The sequence below is a fragment of the Podarcis filfolensis genome (genome assembly GCF_964270895.1).
Source record: "Podarcis filfolensis genome assembly, chromosome: 4".
NCBI lineage: Eukaryota > Metazoa > Chordata > Lepidosauria > Squamata > Lacertidae > Podarcis > Podarcis filfolensis.
In genome coordinates, this window is record NC_139607.1 from 33080029 (window position 1) to 33105025 (window position 24997).

At 43.3% G+C, this 24997-nt stretch overlaps 1 protein-coding gene across 2 annotated transcripts in view; it reads right to left on the bottom strand.

Annotated features, from left to right (window-relative positions):
- OCA2 (OCA2 melanosomal transmembrane protein) overlaps nt 1-22870 on the bottom strand; it is a 167703-nt gene extending 144833 nt beyond the window's left edge. Inside the window, exons 1-2 of one of the 2 annotated variants that reach the window (XM_083610613.1) lie at nt 22384-22870; nt 3324-3619 (exon numbers count right to left, since the gene is read on the bottom strand). In XM_083610613.1, the coding sequence (XP_083466739.1) occupies nt 3324-3586 (263 nt within the window). In that variant the 5' untranslated portion in view covers nt 3587-3619; nt 22384-22870. The remainder of the gene's footprint in view (nt 1-3323; nt 3620-22383) is intronic. The other variant, XM_083610612.1, reaches the window with a different exon arrangement.
- Nucleotides 22871-24997: the final 2127 nt, after the last annotated feature.

Below are 24997 nucleotides of genomic sequence, written 5' to 3' on the forward strand. Positions count from 1 at the left end.
AAATTCTGTAAGTTCATTATGTGTTGTGGATCCTTCTTACTAACACAAGAAGCTGCCGTATATCAAACCAAAATGTTTGTCCATCCAGTCCAGTATTGTCTATTCTGGCTTTCCAGGCTCTGTGCCAGAGAGAGGCCTTTTCAGTCTCTTGCTCCCAATCCTTTAATCTGGAGCTGCCAGGGATCAAACATGGACAGAGGCAGTCAGTACAGAGGGGCAGCGTTGGACACCAAAATGGTGTCAGAAGTTCAAGAGGCTGATAATGATGATGATAGCAGCGCCATTTGGTTGCCTTGTCTAAAACTGAAAAAAAAGGCTCAAGGGACTTAACGTTTCTCATAAAGAAGGTGAACATTTTGTGTTCCCCCTTTTTCGCATCTTTCACAAAATGTTTGAACTCTACAGTATCTTCCTTTGTGAGATGGAAGGCTCAGATGGTTTCAGATATAGGCACATCAATGCTTACTAACCCAAGTTTTCAAGCCAAGTTCAAAATGCCAGCCTTCAGCAACCTGGTGTCTTTCAGCTGTTTTAGACTACAACTCCCAGCAGTCTGGTGGAAGTTCACAACTCCAAAATATCTGGAGGGTACCAGGTTTGTAACGGCTGTAGTAAATAATAAAACAGGCAAGACTTACTAGGCAGTGGGGAAGGATGTGTGCAAGTTTCCACACACATACACAAATCCTCAGATTTTCAGATGTACTTGGGCAATTTATGAATTTCTGAGCTATGGCTCCAAGAGAATAGCTGATCTCAAAGAAGATGGTTGCTAGATCAGACAGATACTAGTATTTCACACAGCAAGGCTTTCTCACTTTAAGACTGCATCCCACCATACATTTAAAGCACATTTCTAGCACATGGCTTCTCCCCCAGAGAATCCTGGGAATTCTAGTTTGTTAAGGGTGCTGGGATTTTTAGGACTGAGTGGGTGCATCCTTAGACTGTCACTGTCCATGCAGTTTCTGTCCCTTGGTGGAAGACCCAAGAGAAGCTAGGAGAGCAAAAGGGTTTAGCATCCTCTCCAAGTCCTCAGGTGTTCAAACTGCCATCCTCCTCCTGAATTGCAGGGCTACACGAAGGAAAGAGCCCCATCCTGGAAATGCTTGTGAGACTAGCCAGGGGACTAGTCCCTCAGAAAGTGGGACACCCTTGCCAGGGCTGCTGCTGCTCCTCCTGGTGACAGAGGCAAGAGAGCCTGGGGGAGCAGAGGCATTTACAAGCCTGCCTCCTATCTTCAGATGTTCTGATTGTGACTCTGTACCTCAGATTTCTTTCAAGGTACTACGTATTTAATAACAATAAATTTATTATTTATACCCCGCCCATCTGGCTGGATTTCCCCCAGCCACTCTGGGTGGCTTCCAACAAAATATTAAAATACAGTGGTCTGTTAAACATTAAAAGCTTCCCTGAACAGGGCTGCCTTCAGATGTCTTCTAAAAGTCTGGTCATTGTTCTTCTCTTTGACATCTGGTGGGAGGGCGTTCCACAGGGCGGGCGCCACTACCGAGAAGGCCCTCTGCCTGGTTCCCTGTAACTTGGTTTCTCACAGTGAGCGAACCTTCAGAAGGCCCTTGGTGCTGGACCTCAGTGTCCGGGCAGAACAATGGGGGTGGAGATGCTCCTTCAGGTATACTGGACCGAAGCCGTTTAGGGCTTTAAAGGTCAGCACCAACACTTTGAATTGTGCTCGGAAACGTACTGGAGCCAATGTAGATCTTTCAAGACCAGTGTCATGTGGTCTCGGCAGCCACTCCCAGTCACCAGTCTAGCTGCCGCATTCTGGATTAGTTGTAGTTTCCGGGTCACCTTCAAAGGTAGCCCCACATAGAGCGCATTGCAGTAATCCAAGCGAGAGATAACTAGAGCGTGCACCACTCTGGCGAGACAGTCCACGGGCAGATAGGGTCTCAGCCTGCGTACCAGATGGAGCCGATAAACAGCTGCCCTGGACACAGAATTGACCTGCACCTCCATAGACAGCTGTGAGTCCAGAATCACTCCCAGGCTGCGCACCTGGTCCTTCAGGGGCACAGTTACCCCATTCAGGACCAGGGAGTCCTCCACACCTGCCCGCCTCCTGTCCCCCAAAAACAGTACTTCTGTCTTGTCAGGATTCAACCTCAATCTGTTAGCCACCATCCATCCTCCAACCGCCTCCGGACACTCACACAGGACCTTCACTGGTTTAGCATTCCACTCCCTTTTCAAATAGCAAATTGCCTTCTTTCTGTTCACTGGTAGACGTGGAATTGCTGCTTATATTAAGTTATCCCACATGACACCACTATCTTTTTCCTTTTAGTATCTTTTTTTCCTTTTCATATCCCACTCATCTATTTGTGAAGTTATGGTTTCCTTATTTGTTTGCCCCATTATGTATTGCTTGGCATTCACGTACACTGGGCATCACTTGCCAGGGGGAACGAGATCCACCTGCTCTCCCATCTTCCACTGGTTGACTTTACCTGGAGGCTCTTCCACTTCTGCATCAGAGACCAGTTAAGTGGCAATAGCCAGGTGACAGCAGAATGTATTTGGTGCTGATGTGTATTAAGCAGCAATTCTATAACCAGGCTTTTTATTATGATATGCATTTTGTATTTTCAGTTTGAATTTTTATGCTGTAAGCCACCCTGTGACCTTTGGTTGAAGGGTGGTATATAAATTTAATTAATTAGTTAGTAAATAAATAAATAGAAATATTTATTCATCCAGTTGGGAGAGATCCTTTGGAGCACCTCACAGTCTCATTGGATTTTCATCAATCTGACTAATTTGGTGTCATTGACGAACTTGGCTACCACACCAATCAGCCCCAAGGGGAGGCACCATAGGTGCACTTTGCCCCATGTAATCAAACTCTGAAAGAATGGCTGTTGTTCAAACTTTCGTAACAGGAGTACAATGCATCATTTTTACAACTAGAGCAGTCAACCATAATTAGAGAGTTAATTCCTTTACTTTGGCCATTTATGTTTCAACTTTAAGCAGTACAAAGGCATCCTTTTTGTGAGCATTTGGTTTAAATAAAACATCAGTAAGGAAAACAAGATATCAGAAAACATTGCTCCCCCCCAAAAAAAAATGCATGCAACACAGCTGCTATAAAAGCAGGTATTAGTTCTGAAACCTGCTGAGAGAATATCCTTTCCCAGCAATTGGCCACTCCAACCTCCTAACTAAGCCTCTTCCCCATTAATTATATTGCAGGAAGACATTAAATAAAACATTTATTGACTGAGTCAGAGAATAAAAACAACCACACCAATATGCCATCAGTTGAAGCAGAATCTGTTGACTCTGGTTTTCCTTACCTTCCCTGCATGGAGAGTGGGCTGAAATCTTTCCCCAGGGTAATGCAACATTCCTGTTCCGGAGCACTGCTTGGGTAGGGCTTGTGTGGTTCTCCCTGAACAGCCATCATCTCCTTCAACAGCTCCAGCTCACTGAAATTGTTCGGAATCGGTTCTGCTGCTACACCTCCGAGCAAGTCCACGTGGTGTGGGATAGGGGCCTGGGTCAGCTCCATATCTACTTTTCTAGACATGGCGCTGTCATCTTTGTTGTCCAAGTACATAGCTCTGTTGCCTGATGAATTCTGTGTTCTTGCCTGAAAAGCAACAAAAATAAAACAAGCAGGAGTCAATAAATACAGAAGTCTGTTGCAAGTACAGAAATCTAAAGTGTTGTGCCTGCATGAGACTGTGCAGTTCTTAAAAATGATCCATCACCTTCCCGAAGCCAAGTGCAGAGTACCTTTGCATACACCCTAGTCAAGAGAAAGTCATGGTATCATCAGTTTGCTACCTGCTTGTCATGTTTGATCCATTTTCACTAAAATCAGTGGCTGTGTAGAATTCCTACAGGCTTCAAAAACTCCAAGGCTTCCCTGAGATCTGATGTCTAAAACAGAACAAGCATTTGCACATAGATGAGCCATTTATCTACATTTAACCTATTAATATTCCTTTGGATATCCATTCCTTTGCATATCCATTTGTACCAAAATGTACAAGTGGTGCATGTGAATTAAGGCTGCATTGCCTTTGTAGACATAAGTTGTGATGTGCATTGGTAAACCATAAATAAAGTGTTGCACTGCAATTATAGAACATCAAAAAAGATATTAGGGCCATCATCAGGTGGGGAGTTGACCAGTTCCAGGATGTCTAGTATTGCTTTTAGAACTGAAATCTCACATTGGACTTGAATGTGCTTCTTGCCAGTCAGCATGTGTCATGCAATCACCTCCTTCCTCAGGTAAGCCTGTTCAACTGGATAATGCAAGTTGCAGGTCACACAACTTGCATGTATGACCATTCTCATGGAAGGCAACAGATATTTACTACACGCTATAAGTGCAGATCTGGAGTTAAGTGCTTGGACTACGACCATCACTTAGAGGTAGATCATCTGCGTGCATACAGAAGTTCCCAAGTTCATCCTGTGGCATCTCCAGTAGCCAGAACTTAGAGAAATCCCTGAAATCCTGGAGATGTACCGCCAACCCATGTAGACAATACTGAACTAGACCAATGGCCTGACTCAATATAAGGCAGTCCTATGTTCCTATGCTTTGGTTCTGGCCAAGTCTGGATTCCTTGGTACAGAAGCAATGCACAGTGGATGCTTTGGCAGGTACATCTTGAGGACAATGATGTCGGTGCATTTGCAAGTAATCTGATTTTAGCATAGGCTATAGAAATGTAAGGGTTTCCTTCCACTATCATCTCCAACCAAATAGATTTTGCAAGATTTGACCATGCATGAAAACCTTCAAAGCCTGTTTGGTCTGAGATGATAGCTGAACAAAACAAATGGATGTGCAAGTCCTGGACAACGATGGCTTTATCATACCACCTTCAACTTTGAGGGGGAAAGCACAAAATAACTGCCTAGCACGATTTCATAGCCTAACCCTTATGTATCAGGAATAGGCCAGGGCCCTCTAGAACTGTAAGTCCCATCAGCACCAGCCAGCATGGACAACGGTCAGGGATGATGAGAATTATAGTCCAACAACATCAAGAAGGCACCATGTTGGTTCCCCCTTCTATTTATGTTCCCTCGGGGTAAAAGGAAACATTATGGGGAATGTGTCGCTTCTGTCAGTCCCTATCACCCCCATGGTAGCATGTAGTAGCAAGAAAGACAGAATCACATACAGCATTTCCTTGATCCAACTCCAGTTTCTTGGCTGTTGTAGGACAGCAAATGCTACCCATTCCTTGTAATAGAGGCCACAAGCTCAATGGGACTTATTCCCTCCGAGGAAAGCACGGGCGGTTGCAAAGTGTTAAGATCACGTCTGAAAATGACTTAAGGAAGCTCCCGGTTCACACATAATCTGGCAATATTCCTGTATTGATTATTCACAGGGAAAATGAAAAGGAATGAAGTTGCCCAGGAGGTGAGCAGGACCCCAGAGTGAGGGAAGCTGGCCATATGGATCGTATAGTCAATGCTGGCCCTGTGTGCCATGCCTCAATAGCTATCAGGGCTGGCTCACTCTTGTAGATCTTAGCTGAATCAATGTCCCCACTCCCTGAAACCAGAAGTAGTTGGATCTATGTATGCATATGCTGATGAAATGCTCACTTTCTTTTCTCTCTTTCACACATGCACACGCAAAATGTTGGGAATGGATTGCTTAACAAGGAGTTGTGTTGTATGAGAAATGTGTGTGTCTGTGTGTGTGCCTGTCAGTATATCTGAGGGCACATACAATGCTTAACAGATGTGCCTGTGTGGGCGCGTAAACTGATTGCCACAGCTAAGTAGTATTTTATTAAGCTTGTCCATTTTACAAGGCAGCATTAAATACACATTTAAGCAATGATTCACAGAAAGGGCTTCCAGGCACAGTGGCATTCTGAAAGGCATGAAATGCTATAAATTTGGAACTGTGATGTTTTTCACCCACCTCGCAGTGTGTGTCGTTCATTAATGTCATCATACACTGTAGCAATGTGATTTTTAAATAAACACACACACACACACACAAGCACACACTGACCTCTTGTGGCAAATAAGCAGAGGTTTCTTTAACTCCCCACTCCCGGTAAGGGGCATGTGTAAAATGTTTCTCTGCGAAATGGGTTCAATAATAACATTTACATGCACATGTTTAATCAAAGCAAAACTCCACAGTGTTCAGTGGGGTTTACTCCAAGGTAAGCATGCATTAAAATTATAGCTTGATGTTTGTAGTGCTTTTCCACAATAACAACAGCAAAGGGCAGGTGCCTACCCTGACAAGCTGACAATTTAAATTTTAGATGGGATGGGGGAAGGCGAAAAGATGTCCCTGTGTTTGGCTTAGCAGAAGACTTTTGCCCAGCCCCTCTACTGATCCAGATCTGCAGGGCACTTTTTGAATTCATTTTGGACTTTAAATTACTGGGTTGAGAGATCTTACATTGTGCAGAGGTATAAATCTTAGAAAGAAACTCGTGGAAGAGATCATATTTTGGTGGAGGGAACCATACTTTGCATGCAGAGAAATAATTACAGTGGTACCTCGGGTTGAGAACTTAATTCATAGAATCATAGAATCATAAAATCATAGAGTTGGAAGAGACCACAAGGGCAATCGAGTCCAACCCCCTGCCAAGCAGGAAACACCATCAGAGCACTCCTGACATATGGTTGTCAAGCCTCTGCTTAAAGACCTCCAAAGAAGGAGACTCCACCACACTCCTTGGCAGCAAATTCCACTGTCGAACAGCTCTTACTGTCAGGAAGTTCTTCCTAATGTTTAGGTGGAATCTTCTTTCTTGTAGTTTGGATCCATTGCTCTGTGTCCACTTCTCTGGAGCAGCAGAAAACAACCTTTCTCCCTCCTCTATGTGACATCCTTTTATATATTTGAACATGGCTATCATATCACCCCTTAACCTCCTCTTCTCCAGGCTAAACATGCCCAGCTCCCTTAGCCGTTCCTCAGGATCGGCTGAGGAACGTTCCTTCGTTCTGGAGGACCATTCTTAACCTAAAACTGTTCTTAACCTGAGGTACCACTTTAGATAATGGGGCCTCCCACTGCCGCCGCACCATTTCTGTTCTCATCCTGAAGCAAAGTTCTTATCCCGAGGTACTATTTCTGGGTTAGCGGAGTCTATAACCTGAAGTGTCTGTAACCTGAAGTGTCTGTAACCCGAGGTACCACCGTACTTGGGAGAACATGAACACAGTATATACTTTGGGCTTTTAAAAATAATAATATAGAGAGATATAACATAAGACAGGATTTAAAAACAAAAAAGCAAATGGGAATAGATATTGCACCCGCCTCTGGTTTGCCCATAGTAAAACATGGCAACTTCAGATAAGGCTGGTGGTATTTACTTTTGGAAATTTCTCCTCCAAATGGGGCATGCAACAATCAGTGGAAACAAGTGCCTTGTGTTTGGCATTGGAGACTTCTGGAAGAAGAAGAAGAAGAGGAGGAGGAGGAGGAGGAGGAGGAGGAGGAGTTTGGATTTGATGTCCCGCCTTATCACTACCCGAAGGAGTCTCAAAGCAGCTAACATTCTCCTTTCCCTTCCTCCCCCACAACAAACACTTTGTGAGGTGAGTGGGGCTGAGAGACTTCAAGGAAGTGTGACTGGCCCAAGGTCACCCAGCAGTTGCATGTGGAGGAGCGGAGACGCGAACCCGGTTCCCCAGATTACAAGTCTATCGCTCTTAACCACTACACCACACTGGCTCTCTGGAAAGAAAGCAGCTATGTTGTGCTCAGGTGAGGAGCAAATAGAAGTAGGGCTGTGGCATTAGAGATCAGCCACATGACAAATGGCCATCCAAACAGCTTTGCACTATGTAGCTTCCTCACCAGCAGTGACTGACGGCAGACATTTCACAGTTACTTTGACTTTTCAGATTTTCTACTGTAAAGTGAAATCTGGATTAAACTTCTTTTTTAAAAAAAGTGTCGGCTGTGGGGTTTTTTGGCATCATGGACATGAGCAGCACTGTTTCCTGGAATCATCCCCAGGCCCAAGAACAAATAAAAATAAGTCCTAAAAAGTAGCACCATAAAAACACAACATTGAAACAAGATAAAGTTTGCCTTGTTTATTGGGCGGACAGGACTCTGGCCTTGCCCATGTCAGCTATGAAATTTCAAATAAATAGCTATGAAATACCGTCTCTAGTATCTGTAAACCTTACTGTAGCCCAGACATTGCTAGAACTGGAAAAATGCATTTCCCCTGCTCCCTGTTCCTGTGGGAAATTGCAGTCAAGCATAACTGTGTGTAAATGCTAGATAGTGCATCAAGGGGTTAAGACCAGAGAGGTCTGTTCCTAGACTCAGCTAGGTCACACAACCTTACCTCCATGAAGGAGGAAACGAAGCTGCTTCTCTTACTGTTCCTCACTCTTTTCCAGCCATGTAATCCACCAGGATGGACATGTCTGAACTTGATACAGTCTCGTGTTTGAAACTACATGCTGTATTTTGCACCCAACAGTAATCTACCTGTGTTCTCCTTACTGCTACATGGAATAACACATGAACCAGACCTTTGGATTTAGTAAGTCACTTACTTAACAATGTGTGGTCTGTTCATTGCAAGGGGGTAAAGAGATGGGGCAAGAGCTTTAAAGCAGACTAAATGGGATATGTGAAAGGGTTTAACAACCTATGTTCCATGCTATAAGGTAAAGGGACCCCTGACCGTTGGGTCCAGTCGTGGACAACTCTGGTGTTGTGGCGCTTATCTCGCTTTATTGGCCGAGGGAGCCAATGTACAGATTCCAGGTCATGTGGCCAGCATGACTAAGCCGCTTCTGGTGAAACCAGAGCAGCGCATGGAAACGCTGTTTACCTTCCTGCCGGAGCAGTACCTATTTATCTACTTGCACTTTGATGTGCTTTTGAACTGCTAGGTTGGCAGGAGCAGGGACTGAGCAACAGGAGCTCACCCTGTCGCAGGGATTTGAACCACCGACCTTCTGATCAGCAAGTCCTAGGCTCTGTGGTTTAACCCACAGCGCCACCCATGTCTTGTTCCACGCTATACTGCTACATAATTCTGAGAGTGTTTTTAACTCTGCTGGCGGCACAAAGCCCTGCATTTTGAATCTAGGGACCCAGCTAATTCTTTTGTTAACTACCAACATGTGGGTCAGATCTATTTCCACCACTACATACCATGTTTTTCCGTGTATAACACGCCCCTGTGTATAAGATGACCCCTATTTTGGGGGGACTCAAAATGGAAATGGGGGGAGATTGCCCAGACTTTGTTGAGCTTTCTTCGGAGGGAATTGATGACAATTGCTCACCTGCCTGACCACCACTGTCAGTCACACACATCGACAAACCCACCAATCATCTGCCCGCTAGCTGCCAGCAGCCACCAATCAACTGCCCAATTGCCACAGCAGCAATGCGGCCGGCTGCTACTGCTGCTCCCATGGTTTGTTGGGAAGTTGTACAAAATACCAAAATGGCATGATCTCTCTGCCTTGTGGGTATATTAATGTGAACAGCCACTTTGCCAACTAAGTTCAGTTTTGCACAACCATCACAAAGCACTGGTCTTCAACTGGTGGGTCACCCTCACAAGCTACAACTAAGTGGCAATCTTAGCGGAGATGGGTCACATTGTCTGTCCCATAATCATCTTTTTGGAGAGAGAAAACCCTTGAGCAAGCAGGTGGGCTAAACAGATAGACACAGCAAAGGTAAAAATAATATACAAAATTAACAAATAAAAGTGGTTCATATCTTGTCAGTAGATGTTAAAATTGGATCTTGAATCTAGAAATCAGTAAGGTTAGCTTCTTCTCTTCCCCACACCCCACCCTCTCCTTGTAACTTTGTGTTAGAGATGTTTGTTTGTTTGTTTCTCTGATTTCTGTTCTGCCATGTAGTCTGCATGGACTCCCTGGACTGCCTGCATAGTTAAAGAGCTAAAACTGGTTGAGAAAAGTATGGATTTCAATAAGATCTCAATCCGTGGTTTAAATTACACCTCATAAAACAAGATAACGCAACACAGCAGAAGAAGCAGTAAGACTTATGAAGAGAACATCCACCTCGCCTTGCGAACACTAGCTAAAATAAAATACATTAAACACCCTGACCCAATGTGTTTTTACAATGCTATGTAATTTGTATTTTGTGAACTGCTTAGAGCCTTCTTGCTATTAAGATAGATACATGCAAAGCAGCAGTCTGGGCTACAGATGAAGGGAGCTTAATAATAATAAACTAAAGCCCTAAGAAGTATCTCTCAGTATGAAAAGAGGAAGCAGCAGGGGCTGATGCCAACCCTTCATTCTCCTCCTGTGCATCCAACAGTTAAGTCTTTATCACTTTTATAAGCAGCCCTGGCAGAGAGAACTGTGTTTGCAATTTCTATGTGCACACAGACTTCTACATCCTGCCAAGGATACTCGCGTTGGGAACCCAGTGTGCCAGAGCAGCTAGAGCATAGATGGAGAAGTTGTGGCCTTCTGGATACTGCTGGACCACAACTCTCCATCAACCCTGACCATTGGCCAGGCTGGCTGGGAACAATGGAAGTTGAAGTCCAACATCATCTGGACAGGTTCCCCATCCCAGGGCTAGAACACCAGACTTAGTCTAGGGAGATCTTGGTGTGAATCGATCATCAGCTACAAAGCTCACTGGGTGGGCTTGAAGCCACTCCTGTATGTGGTAATGTGTATTACTTCATACACAAATCTAGTGAACCCACAGACCCAAACTGCTCGTTCTGCTGAATGAGGCCCTGAACCTCATCCCAAAAGTGCACCATTGAGGTCCCTCAACATCAGGGAGTAGAGAAAATGACTTCCAGGTCAGGGGGGGGTTTAACTTATTGCCAGGCAGGCTTGAGCCCTGCCATTCTCTTCTTCTAGAAGTTAAGCTCTGCAGAAATATAAAATCAGTGTCAGTTCCCTCCCACCCGTTTTGTTTTTAATGCGTTAGGCTTCCAAGAGAACAATGGCTTTAAAACCTGTCTAGAAGCTACCCAGCAGCCTTTCAAGCTGAGAACCAAGCTTTCTAAAACACATCTCAGAAAAATGTATTATTGTACCCAGAGTGACATCTCCAGATTATTGTTATTCAGTGATGTCAATCTTTCTTATGTCTAAGTTGATAAACGGCAGGTGCTTCAAGTTTGCAGCTCCACAGCAGCATACTAATGAATAGCAACGGTTCACATTGCACATCCCTAGCCTGATAGAGGCTATGTTTCCTTTTCAGGAGTGTAGGAACACAGGATCTGTCTTTGGCTGAACATGCACTATACCTTTAAAGCATACTCAAAACACATTCCCCACCTCAAAGAACTCTGGGTACTGTAGTTTGCTAATGGTTGCTTGGAACTGTAACTCCGTGAGAAGCAAACGACAGTGCCCAAAATTCTTTGAGGAGGGGAAATGTGCTTCAGATATGTTTTAAAGGTATAGTGTGTTTGCAGTTTTGTGCAGAGTCAGACCATTGGTCCACCTAGCTTCGTATACTGACTGGTAACAGCTCTCAGGGTTTCAGGCAGGTGTCACTCCTAGTACAGTAATAGCTGGAGATACCAAGAACTATACTTGACCACAGCTAGAGCTCTTCCCTTTTCACAGAAGTGATGTTTGGAGACGAACTCTTTATCCCCAAAAGATTCAATTCACAGAGTGATTTCCCATCTTTTTCATGGGCCATCCCATCATATGCTGATGGAACCAGTTATGTTGTTCTGCTGTTAATACCATGTTTCCATAGTCAATCTTTAAGGGGCTATTATAATTTATAGGGGGGGCAGCACATTGTTTTTCTTGTTGTTCAGGAGGCAGCCCAAGATTGCTGTTTGCAAAAGGGCTTTCCTTGAATCTCTGGTTTTCTTTGAACTACTGTTCTTCAAACCTCCAGACTGAGGGTTCAATCCCACTGGCAAAGCAGCCCCCAGCAGCACTGAAGCTTCTGCTCATCAGCTGGTGAGTGAAGAGTGCAAATCTGCTGACTGCAGGGTCTGCTTTGCCAGTGCACTCCCCACAGGGAATGTTCTGGTGGAGCAGATACCATCAGGATTGAAACTTCTGCTCTCCAGCTGATGACCAGAGGGTTCAATCCTGAGGGCTGCAAGGGTCGTCGCAAGTGTATTCATCGGTTTTGTCTTCTGTCATTGTTACAAATGCTATAGGCCAGGCATAGGCAAACTCGGCCCTCCAGATGTTTTGGGACTACAACTCCCATCATCCCTGACCACCAGTCCTGTTAGCTAGGGATGATGGGAGTTGTAGTCCCAAAACATCTGGAGGGCCAAGTTTGCCTATGCCTGCTATAAGCAATGTACTGGGTGCTAGAAATGTGCTTTGATTATCCCATATTGTTAATCCAACATTAACTATTTAACTTTGTCCACTGTACCAACTCTTCCTATTCTTTCTTGGACACCTATAGAAGGTTTGAGATGCTTGTCCATAATAGCCTTCTAAGTTGAGGATATCCAGTCCATAGCTCCCACAATTCTCTCTCCCTACAGATGTAGCCAGCCTTGCTTTCTTCCCTTGACAATATATCTGTTTATTATTCTTGTAAAGCAGAGCTTTTCAAACTTTTCAAGCTGGTGACACACTTTTTAGACATACATCATTTCACAACAGGGTAATTCAGTTTTACTGGCAAACCAGAGGTTTAACTAACCCCTTTCCAGCCCCAGAAGGAGCACAGGGAGCGTTTGCACAACACACCTACACACTGCAGCCGACACACTAAGGCATCGTGACACACAGTTTGGAAAGATCTGTTGTAAAGTCTTGCTTGTCAAGTCTTGCTTGGTTCACTCTTTGCAATGGAAGGCAATTATATACTTCTGGTAATCTCACCTTTTTTTTATTCATCCAGATGTCACATACTGGGACAAGATTTCACTTTCTGTTAGCTTAAATTTAAGTCATGCCACTTGTCTACAGCTCCTTTAGACTTTTCTCAAGTTTCATGGCTGACTCCTTGCTATCTTATAGGAAAATCTGCTTTCAAGACATACACTTCACCATATACATGTATATATATGTAAATGTACATATACATTATGCCTTGGTTAGTGATGTGGGTGGAGCAGGAGTCAGATCACTTTGTTCTACACATCTGGGCTAGTGGAGGGGGTCAGCCACAGAGAGTAATAACCTCTCTTCTGAAAGAGCCAGTCCATGCTTAGGTTCATTTCAGTTTACCATGGGGTAAGCAGAAGAACACAAGAACATTGCATTATGCTGGTGTAAGAGCTGCTGGTACAGCAGAACTATGAAAATGGTCAGCCTGATGGGGCCAAGTAAAAACACCACGTGGTTGGGGTTTACATTCCTGAGTTTTCCTTCTTCATTTTTAGGTGTGTTTCTTTTTTAAATTCATGAAGGGGGGTGGGACATAGCCTTAACTTCTCTTGAGGAGGAATTGCATTCTGGCATTGTTTATTAAACTCACTCCCCACCACTACTTTGAAATAGTCATTTTAACGTAAGTAAGGAATCCTTTCTGCACCAATTCTCTATCAGAGGAAATGAATAATAAGCTGGAAGAAGTTCTGGGGCAAAGTTGCTCGGTTGAGCAGAACCGCACGACTGCTGAACTTCCTTTCCAAACAGCCGGAATGAGTAGTGATGGGCAGGAAAACGATCTTGCTACAGAATTGGAATGCAAGACTAATCACCTCCATCAGCATGTGATCCTAAATTGCAGGGATGCTCCGCATTAAAGAGAACTCAGGAATATTCCATGACTGTGTTGCAGTTCAGTTCAGTTCAGTTCAGATTGCACTTTGAAAACTGGAGCAAATATTGCCCATTTGATACAAATATAATCATAAGAAATGCCTTGCTGTTTCATATCAAGATCCATTTAGTCCAGCATTATATTATATTATTTGAATTGCCACCTTTCCTCTAAGGAGCTCAAAGAGCTCAAAACGTACATGCTGAGAGGAAGTAACTGGCCCAAGGTCACACAATGAGCTTCACAACTCAGTGAGAATTTGAATGCTGGTCTCCCAATTCCCACTCCAACACTCTACTGCACTACAATGGCTCCCATCAACAGCCAACCAAATGCTTCTAGAAGCTCACTAGCAAGGCTTGGTGAGGGCAGGGCCCAGTCCCCCCCTCCCCGTTAGGATTTTTATCTATCCGAGCTGCTCCAGCAAGTGGTACCATGATTTGTATACATCATGTGAGTGTCTGAGTGAGCGTGAGAAAGGAAGTCTGTGTTATCTCTTCCTTCTGAGTACTATTGGAAGTTGGTTTCACTTCTGTGTGTGTCGCAGTTCTGTACTGGTGTTCAGAGAGCACAGATATACTGATCGAGTCTCTGTATATAAGACTGTAAATAAAGTAGTTTTAGAACTACGATTGAGTCTTTCTTCTGCTATGATATGCCAGAAGACTGGCATGCTCTTTTCAGAAGAGAAGAGTCGCTTATTACTGGCCACTCTGGACCGAAGAAGATTTACAGCCAGAGAGAGCCACCAGGGGACGCTCCGGAGACTTGGGGAAGTTTCAGCCTTCCCAGGGCGTTTTTCCAACACCCTCCCCACACCCACCCACACCAATCCTTTGTCATGGCTAATTGTACACACATACTTCATGAATTTGCTTTTTTCCTCTTCTTCCTTCTGTTTCTCTTTTAAATAAGAAAACAACACTACAAGTGGGCCCTGCAACAAAATGTTGCCATTTGGAGTGTTTTTGTTCAGCTTACCAACCAGCCAGCTACCTAGCTATGTTGCCCTCCTTCCAGGATAGAAACCAAGGAAGCTGCCTCGTGCAGGGTTCTATCCAGCTCAGTAATGCTTACACGGACTGGCAGCATCTCTCAAAGGTTTCAGACAGGTCACATTCCCAGCCCTACCTTAAGATTCCTGGGGTTGGACCTGGGACATTCTGTGTGTAGTGCAGAGGCTCTACTACCAAGCCACAGCTCTTTCTGCTCCACCCAGGTTCCCATTCCACCACCGACCCAAACCAGTCACCATCCCAAGCCCTGTCCTGTTTTGGTAGGGTCTGTAGGGTCTCGCCTCCTGCACACCTCAAGTTCCAAACAAGCCTGCTGACATCTCCCCTCTTGCACACGGGTGGTGACATTTTAGCTCTGGCCTGGAGAACGAGAAGACCTATTAATTACGTGTTCATCCTGATTTTGCAGGGAGATCCCATGATGTTGGCTGTTTAATGAGCACCCTGTCTGATTTGTTTGTGGGGAGGCTCGGCAATGTTGCATCAAAGCAAGTCTTTTCCCAAACTTTTGGCTACATTTTCCTTATCATAAATAATAATAAACAATATTTGCGAGGAAATGGCTTTGTTGTGCAAGACCTGCCAGTAAGCTGCAATTTGCAGGTGTGTGATTGAAATCCCACCCCAAAATAGCAGCAACCTGAAAGTGCCCTGAGTTTGCTGTTAGTGTTATAGGATAATATGACATAAACCAGTCTGTGGCCCTTCAAGGTGCTCCTGAACTACAGTGAGTGATGGGCAAATCTATCCATTTTGGTTTCTCCAGTATCACATTCTGGTGATTCCCACATTTCTTCTTGATTTGTTTCTTAAAAGTCCTCCTGAAAATTCATCAGCATTTTAGTGCTAATTTTTCATAATATACACATTTGTATTCAATTTTGCTTAATAAGCTTGCTTTTTTTTTTTAGTAAAGCAATTCCCCCTGGTAGAATGCTTCTTACATGTTATTTTCACCATATATGTATGTCTACGCACACTTTCCCACAGTCTATGAATTTGTGTGCACATTACTTGGCTGGCGAACTTCATTGCAAAATTCAGAGTTGTGCAAATTTTGGAAGATCGCTGTGTTTCAGTTTTCCCAAAAAAAGAGTGAATTAGGTAGATTTCCCATTAAATGTAAACTGGATTTAATTTTTACCCCATCTCCAGCTCCCATCATCCCTGTCATCTGGAGAGATACAGTTTCCACATCCTTCTAATAGAGGGTTAAAAAAAAAGGAAAGAAATCATGGGTTGGGAGGTAATCTGTTGGGGCCCTATTTAGAGTACAAAAAGTGTCTAGAAGACTGATATCAAAGCACACTAAAAGAGAAAGATTTATCCAGAGCTTTGATAGTAGTGTAGATACCACATATTTTGGCTTCCCGTGTCTCTCAGCTGACTGACTTGGGGCTTAAATAAAGTTGCCAGAGATTTTAATTAGAATTCCCAGACAGACAAGGGAGTGCTCTGAATAACAGCTGGCTATTCATACTGCTTCATGAGAGGGTTAGCTAACCTGCCTTGCATCTACGTTTCCCCAAAACTGAAAACCAGTTGCTGTCTTCCACTAGCATAGTTGTAAAAATTTGTCACATGAAGAGTCATCCAAAAAACAGGAAGACCTGCCAGCTATCAGTTCAGAGAAGGCAGATTGTTCATCTCCACATTCAATTCAGATGTAATTGTGTGTGTGTGTTGTACCACTTCACTTCTTAGTTTTAATTTGCCATGGAAAAATAATTTGCAGCAGAAAATTGTATTTGCCGTGTTAAACATACATTAGCTGACTGAGCGTGGCATTGTAAAACAAACTAACTGGGATAAAACAAAAATCCAAAAGAATGGGATTGTTCTTTAATTATCCCAGTGAGTTGTTTAAGCCCCTTGAAACCAGCTTTCCAAGTATTCACTTAAATGCGCCAGTTAAAAATAGTGAATGTCAAATTTATTAATTTAACCGAGGCTGATAATCTAAAAGTACAAATATAGTGAAACCCATTTTGGGTGATCACTCTTTAGAATGTGATTGTTTGCATATGGATTAAGGGAAGGGCTATAGCTCAGTAGGGCATGCTCTGTCTGGTTTGCATGAAAAAGACTCTGGATTGCATCCCAAGTAGAGTTGTGAAAGTCTCTTGCCTGAAATCCTGGAGAGGTGTTGCCAGTCAGTGTAGATCAGGGTTTCCCAATCTTGGATCTCTAGCTGTTGTTGGACTACAACTCCCATCATCCCTCACCACTGGTCCTGCTAGCTAGGGATAATGGGAGTTGTAGTCCAAAAAACCAATGGAGACCCAAGTTTGGGAAACCCTGGTGTAGGCAATTCTGAGCCAGTATTGCCAGCGTTCCTAAACAATTCTATTTCCAATGTTTCCAGCGTTCCTAAACTAAACTGAAGTTTCCATTAAAGTTTTCCATTAAAATTAATTGTGATCATATAAGCATTCTTATCTGGCAAGTGTGTTCTATTAACATTACTAAAACATTATTCCCTGTGGTTTAAGCTTGGTGTGTAAGGGCCACTTTTCAAGTAGGACGTTCAGTGTGAATGTAGCAAGCTAAAATGCAAAGCGTGATGTGAGTTTACAAGCGTGTGCATAGGAACATGTGGAGCTGACTACTACTAGATTGGGCAGGTTGTCTTATCTATCCTAATATTCCCACACTTTGATTGCCTCACAGCAAAAGGTCTCTCACATTAGCCATTCCTTTTAACTGGAGATGTCAAGGGTTGGACCAGAGACCTTTTGCACACAACATTTGCCCTCTTTTTGCTATGAAGGAACATTGATCGCGATGCAGCCAGTCTTTGATGACCTTGTTGTCATAGGTGGAAGCTGAGTTGCTGCTGTCTCCAATTACATTGAGTTTATTTCATTCCATGTAAAAAAAGGTAAAGTTAAAGGACCCCTGGACATGCTTTCGAACTGCTAGGTTGGCAGGAGCAGGGACCAAGCAACAGGAGCTCACTCCATTGCGGGGATTCGAACCGCCGACCTTCCGATTGGCAAATCCAAGAGACTCAGTGGTTTAGACCACAGCATCACCCGCATCCCTATAATTCCTACATTCCATGTAGCCCATGGAAACACAGCTGAGCAAGGAGGGAAAAATCTATACTCAAACCCTTGTGCTGGTAACCCCACAGGGCACAAAGGCATATTGAACTCCTCGAATGCATTCCCTACAGGTCATAGCAATGGGGCGATGCCTTCACTATACATGCTGCAATTCATTGCTCTCTGTCCTGTTCTTAAGAGTTATACAACTATTTTCTATAGGTTACAACCCAAACTTAATTTCTAGGCAAGAATGAACGGAATTTAAAAAAAAAAAATCACACAACAGAAATTTCATGGATATCAATGGAAGTTTTGTGCACAAAACAAAGGAAAACATATGCCCATGAATGAATTAAGACCATGCTTTGATCACAAGATTCCTGTTTCAAGTGAGTTAGCTCTAACTCTCCATAAAGTATCTGTCCACATTAATAAAGCTAAATAAGCATAATCTAAATAAAAAGAGGGAAAGTAATCAGAGCAGAAAAACTCAGGAGGCCTGATGTCATGGACTGGTTGGACGCAGAGGAATGGTGGAAGGAAACAGTTGGGTAACCTCCGAAAGAAGAAGGCTCAGAGCCCCCGGAGTGGTGGTGGGACAACAATGAGTGGTCAGAGTGAAAAGAGGGAGACGACTGAGGAGATGAGGTGTCAAAAACTAAACTGGCAAAGTGAGCTTGGAGAGTATGTGCAAAGAGCAGGCCAGAATCAGAGGCAGAAGCTGGCAAGTGAGATGAGGGAGGCCAAGAGGCAGAGATGGGTTACGCTGGTGAAGAGTCACTGATGTCTCCCCCTCCTGCTGTGACAATCTCCCCTCCCCCACTTGTCTCCCAAAACCAGAAGAGGCATGAAAAGAGCAAAGGAGAGGTTGGCTGCATGCAGGCATAGTCTCCAATTGCTCAGGGAAAGCCCTGAGGAGATGGGAGTCTCAGCAACTGATTTTTATGGAGGAAGACCACCGGGAATGAGCTGCTCTGCTCATTAGGCAGTCATCGAGTGTGGAGATTGTGCTTTTGCTAATAAGAGTTAACTCCATCTTTAAACTGTGTGATTACTGACCAGCTCCTGTGACACCGATATATGCAAAGATTATATTGGCTTTTATACTACTGTTTCATTGAAAGACTAGTGGGGAGCTCCTGGCACTGCCCAGGAATTTTAATAAACAAATAATATAATTTTTAAAAACCACAGAATTAAATCCCAGGTTAATAATGCAAGTGTGAACAGAAGCTAATATCACAATCACATATAAACGGGGCGGGGAGTGATGCTGACATGAGTAGATGCAGTTGGAAGCATTGGTTTATATTTCAATATCTAGTGGTTGGGAAAGCAAAATGTGTCTTAAGGAGTGCTAAGGAGAAGACAAAAATAAGCTGGTAAGGCCATTGTTTCGGCTTTGACTGTGCAAATGTTGCTGCTTGAAAATTTTCTCAAGGCATGTTAGGGTTGCAAGGATTTGAAATAATACTGAGAAAGAAGCAATGTGATTAGCAAATGGGCTGTACAGTGCATATTTTGGGTTTTTTAGCTACGCTTTTTTACTTCTTTCGGTTTGAAACAGCAGCTAGGTGCCTGCAAGCACTCTGCTCACATTTCACCATACAATCCAATTTGAAGTGCAGAAGCTATGCAGCAACCTTGGGTCAAAATATTACAGATTAAAAAAAAAACCCTCTGCTATGTGAAACAGATGTTTTTAAATCTTCAGGATTAATCCCTAACCACTTTCTGCCGTTAATGGGATTTAGCACTAACTTTTAATTGGTGGTTCAGAGTTAATCACCTGAGTTAAAAGGGAAGGGGAAAACATATCCTTGCCACTCCTACTTGCTCTTCTTTCTGTACACTTGATGCATGCACTTAAAAAGTGTTAAAATATTTGCTGTACTGTCCTAAAATACCACAACTTTTCAGAAGCAGTAGCTCATAAACTTCTTCCTAAGGGGTCTGCCCAGTGGACTTTTCTCCCTGCCTCTTCAGGATCCATGTAATGATCCCATCTAACAGGCCTTGTCTCCACCTACAGCAAGTAACAAAGTGATAGAATGCTTCAGAGTGTAGGTGGTTGGAAGATAGAATGCTTCAGAGATCACAGGGGTTAGAAGAATCTCACATACAGCCAACTTCCTCCCCCACCCCCAAACTCATAACACTATACAGTCGTACATTGGATCCCAAACACCTTGCGAGTTGAATGTTTTGGCTCCCAAATGCCATAAATTTGGAAATGAGTGTTCCAGTTTGTGAATGTTCTTTGGAACCTGAACATCCGAGGCAGCTTCCATGGCTTCCGATTGGCTGCAGGAGCTTCCTGCAGTCAATCGGCAGCCGTGCCTTGGTTTCCAATCCCTTGGGGTGAGGGAAATCTGAGCCATTTCAATAGACCCAATTTGGGCCCTTGATCAGGGCTCCAAAAATGATGCAACAACAACAAGAATTACACATCCAAATCTGGTGGCTAGATCTCAATCCAGACCAGCAATCATGTTTTCCACCACCAGTGCTTCAGTCTGTCATGGCTATACATCATACACAGGTGTTTTATAAGCTTACTAGTGTATTCGGTCACTTCCCTGATCTTCTGCTCAGGAAAGCATGCATCGCTGTCATGGAAACCAGGTATCCTAGCAAAGTAATTACTCAACTCCTGTTCAAGCACACCAGGGATGTTTCTTTAAAAACCAGATTAGAAAGGCAACTGACACAAAACCCAGAGTAATACGCTAACACTAGCTTCCCGTTTTGCACTCAGGCTAATAGCTACCTGGAAACAATCAAATAGGGGTAATTTGGGGCTGACACAAGTTCCAAGCATTGCTTCCCATTTAAACAGCGGGGTGCTGTTGTTTTTTCCTTATCTCACCAACTGCAGTCCTTTAGAGTATAAAATTAATGCTCTGTGGCCTTTACCCACCTAAATGGTAAAGGAAAATATAGGAGGTGACAAATTTATTCCACAATACGCCTGGAGCACAAAAGTTTGACCCAAAAAAAAAAGGCGTAATTTTTAGAAACGCAAGCACAATGGAGTGAAACATTTCTGTGAAAAGAAACTGTTTCCATTCATATACATTGGACCCACCCATTATTGTTAATATTGTTTCACTCCAATCTCTGAGTGGTATGAGATTCCTGGGGTTCAAAGTGATTACCTAGGGTTCGTGTTTCCTTTTGGAAATGAGGGAGAGCAGAGACTGTGGTGTCTTTCTAATATCTGGTTTATTTACACATATCTGCAACCTGAGCCTGAGATGTTCAAGGCATCAATGCACCAAAAGGATCTTGTTTCTCCCTTAGCCACAGCCTTGGATTCAAACACAAATCTCAAATACTGTTCCGACTCTCTTTCTCCGCTAGTTCACATCACTGCAAACTCCCAACTCTAAACTCATGCTTTGTCCTTCTCACTATCTCTGAGTTGAGAGAGGGGCTCCATCCATTTGCCGCCTCAGAGACTCCATTCCTCTGCTTCCCTTAATGACCCAAGCACTCAGCTCAACTCAGGAAGCTAGCCTGGCTTATATCTTAAAGCTTGTCATAACACTATATTTTCAACTGCTGTGGAAATTTGTAATCAAAAGACCAGTTCTAAATATTTTAAACTGACAAACATAGGACATGGCATGCAGGCTGGGGCTGCAATCCTTGCCCCATTTACCTGTGTGTAAGCCCCACTGAACTGAAAGGCAGGGTGGTGTAGTGGTTAGAGTGTCAGACTAGGATCTGGGAGACCAGAGTTCAAATCCCCACTCAGCCATGCAACTCCCTGGGTGACCTTGGGCCATTCCTAGTCTCTCAGCCTAACCTACCTCACAGGGTTGTTTCAAGGACAAAACAGAGAGGGAAGATAATCATGTATGCCAACTTTGAGCTCCTTGGAGAAAAAGTTGGGATATAAATGCAACAAAAGAAATAAATAACTCCAAGTCAATAGGACTTCCTTCTGAGTGGACACAAGTTAGGACTTTTCTGTTAGCTAGGTGGCATTTTTCAAACCCAATTGTGACACAAGGGATGCCTTCTATGCCAAAAAATATCTCCGACACAATCATTTATCTGCAGCTCAGTGGTAGAGTGTCTGCAGTGCAAATACAATCCTATACAAGTCTACTCTAAAGTATGTCATATTGGTTTCAATGAGCCACACACAACATCAGATTTGAGTCATTGACTTTGAAAACCTAAAAAGAAAGCGCTAACGTTCCCAAAGCTCCATTGACCTCTACTATACAGCATTTCAATAAAAAAGTCTAAAGCTGATTGTTCCAATCCAGCTATTTCAGAGTAACTCCAAATAGTTATCATAACCATGTTTTTCAAGGAACATTGCTGCCTAATTTTTCTCAAATTAAGTTTGAGTTGCCTTGGGGATGAAAAAATTAATTCCCTTCGTTTCGCTCAAAGAAGTGGAACACATTTATAAGTACATTCCAACTATCAAACAGTAAACATAACATGCACTTTCAAGTGTTTGTATCAGGGCAACCTTTACCGGTGAGTAGTTGTCTCAGAATATTCAACAGTACATTTTAAAGAATATGCTATCAGTGAGATAACAAAACAAAAAATGGTGTTTTACCTGCAACCTGTAGATTTCTTGCCGTCTTCTCAAAAAATGCCACAAAAAAATGGAGGTCGTAAGTTCATTATCAGATTTCGTCAATTAAAAGAGCAATAAGCAGCACAAAACTTTCCATTCGTGTAAAGGCTGTGTCTAAATGAAATGGCTCGCAGAAGAACTGGGTTCAGCATCTGTGATTCTACAAGTGTCCATTCCATGCACTGCACACAGGAATGAAACAAAAATTCCTAGGTTCACCATCATGTGACACCAAACATAGACGCTGGCGCTTGCTTTGACTGCTATTAGCAATTTTCACTGCATTAACAAGGCTCTTTTTAATCCTCCCTCAGTTGCTACAAAGGGTAAGGGAGGAAAAGAGCAAATGGATTGACGCTAGTTCTGTCAGGAGGTGGAGAAACCCCACACCCAACTTAGGTTCATGATACGATTGTACTTTAGGAGAAAGTACTGAACAGCACACAATAGTACCTTCAGAGTATCCATCTTAACTGAAGTTCTGAGCAAATATTCTTTTGACAGCAGCTGTTTGAGTAAGAACAAAAACCTGAGGTAAATTAGGGGGGCCAGCATGAGTGTGCTTAATTCTCCTGTAATTTTTTTCACCTGGGACAGTTCTAAGGTCTGTGCTCAGTTCTTAAATCAGGACAAGCTGTGAGGATAATTTCCCAAAGAAGAGTGTATTATTTGGTCTTGAGGGATGGTTGATAAAACTTCCTGGGCTAGATCAGCAGAGAATGACTGAGCCCTGTCAGAAATGGTGAAATGTAAGAGGAGGGAACAGGGAGCGAGGCTCACTGTGAACTGGTCCCAATTGTACCTTATGGCAAACATGCCAGGGGGTGGAGTGAAAACACTTTGTCTGCATTCCTGAGAGACTTTTGAGTTCTGTGCCTTGAAGCAGGAAGGATAAGAAGGGAGGAGAGAAGCAGAAAAACCTACAGGCCCCATCATGTTTACATCCTTCCAGAAAATTAATAATTATTATTATTACTGAATATGCACGTGTTCGAGAGCAACTTCATAGGACAGTCTCATCAAAGCACACATCAATGGTTGGCAGTCGGATTAAAGTATTTTCATGGCTGGAGGTGTGAGTTTGTCATTTTCCTGATGAGTGGCAGGCATGGCTTTGCACCTGTCTTAGGAAATTAAACGGTCTAGGCTAGTTAGAGGCCAGGGGTGCCCACCTGAATAAAATATTGTGGGGGCTCAGGTAAGCCCTGCCCCACATAATTAATCACATGATGCAGCGAGCACACACCATTTGAATGGGAATACCCTTTAACTTGGAGGGGGGGACAGCCACCTCAAATATTTTATTTTGGGGGTCAAAGTCCCCATGTCCCCTAGGCAGTTATGTTAGAGGCAGTAGCTGGTCCCTATAACTACCAGGAAAAATTTCTGTGCATAAGGCTTCTTTATATGCAGGAAGTCGTCATGGTCAATTTATTACAGTCAACGGACTAGAAATAAGACCAAAGTGGCAGAAAGTGAATAAAGCAGCTGCTAAGCCCTGAAAGTTTCCCATGGGAGTGACCTTGGGGAAACCATGGGCCCACATTGCGTCTGCCAACCTTAAAGAAAATCTCATACAAAATGGAATTATTTGGACATATAACAAAATTTGGATAGAAAGGTGATACATCTTCCTACACATCAGTATTCTCAAATATAGAAGGAATAGGGCTTAGCTTATAACTTACTCCAGTTAGTTATGGATAGACTTTATGAGAGCTGCCTATGAATGTGTGTGCTTAGGTATCTTCAGGAACAGAATAGGGGCATGCTGTTTCAGGTGTAGCCAGATCAGGTATAAAAAATATCCAGAGCCTGGTCTCTCAATACCCTTGCTAGTATTTTCTGCCTGCAACATTTCACACTTCAGCTATAGCCTACAACTAAAGCCCAGGCCTGTCTCTTCCAACTTGCAAACTCCCTCCTCTCCTCCACTAGTAGGTCACCAGAAACTCTGGGGTGATAAAACACCTACCTGAACTCTGGGTGCAGATGGGATGCATTCGCCTAGTTCAAACATTACAACAACAAGATGGCTACATGGCCCTTTTTCAGTTCTCTAACTGAACTCCATTAACCACCAGTGTTGTGTAGTGGTTAAAAGTGTCAGACTAGGACCTGGAAGACTAGGGCTCAAATCCCCACTCAGCCTTGAAGCTCACTGGGTGATTTTGGGGCACGAACCTACTTCACAGCATTATTTTGGGAATTAAATGAGGAGGTGAAGAACCATGTATGCCGCCTTGAGCTCTTTGGAGAAAAAGCTGGCATAAAAATGCAATAAATAAGTAAATAACAATATTAAAAGGTACCTCCTTTCATGGATCAATGTGCCATATACAAAAACAGTAATAATCACAATAATAATACAGCATCAGAGGCGATATAAAGAAGTCAGAAGAAGGAAGGAGGGAAGTCAGCTCCTAGGAGCAAGTATAAATGTAAAATGTAATAGAATATATGTATGTGTAGTATGAAATTTGCAAAACTAATAAAAGATTATCTTGCAATAATAATACAGTGGTAGCTCGGGTTAAGAACTTAATTCGTTCTGGTGGTCCGTTCGTAACCTGAAACTGTTCTTAACCTGAGG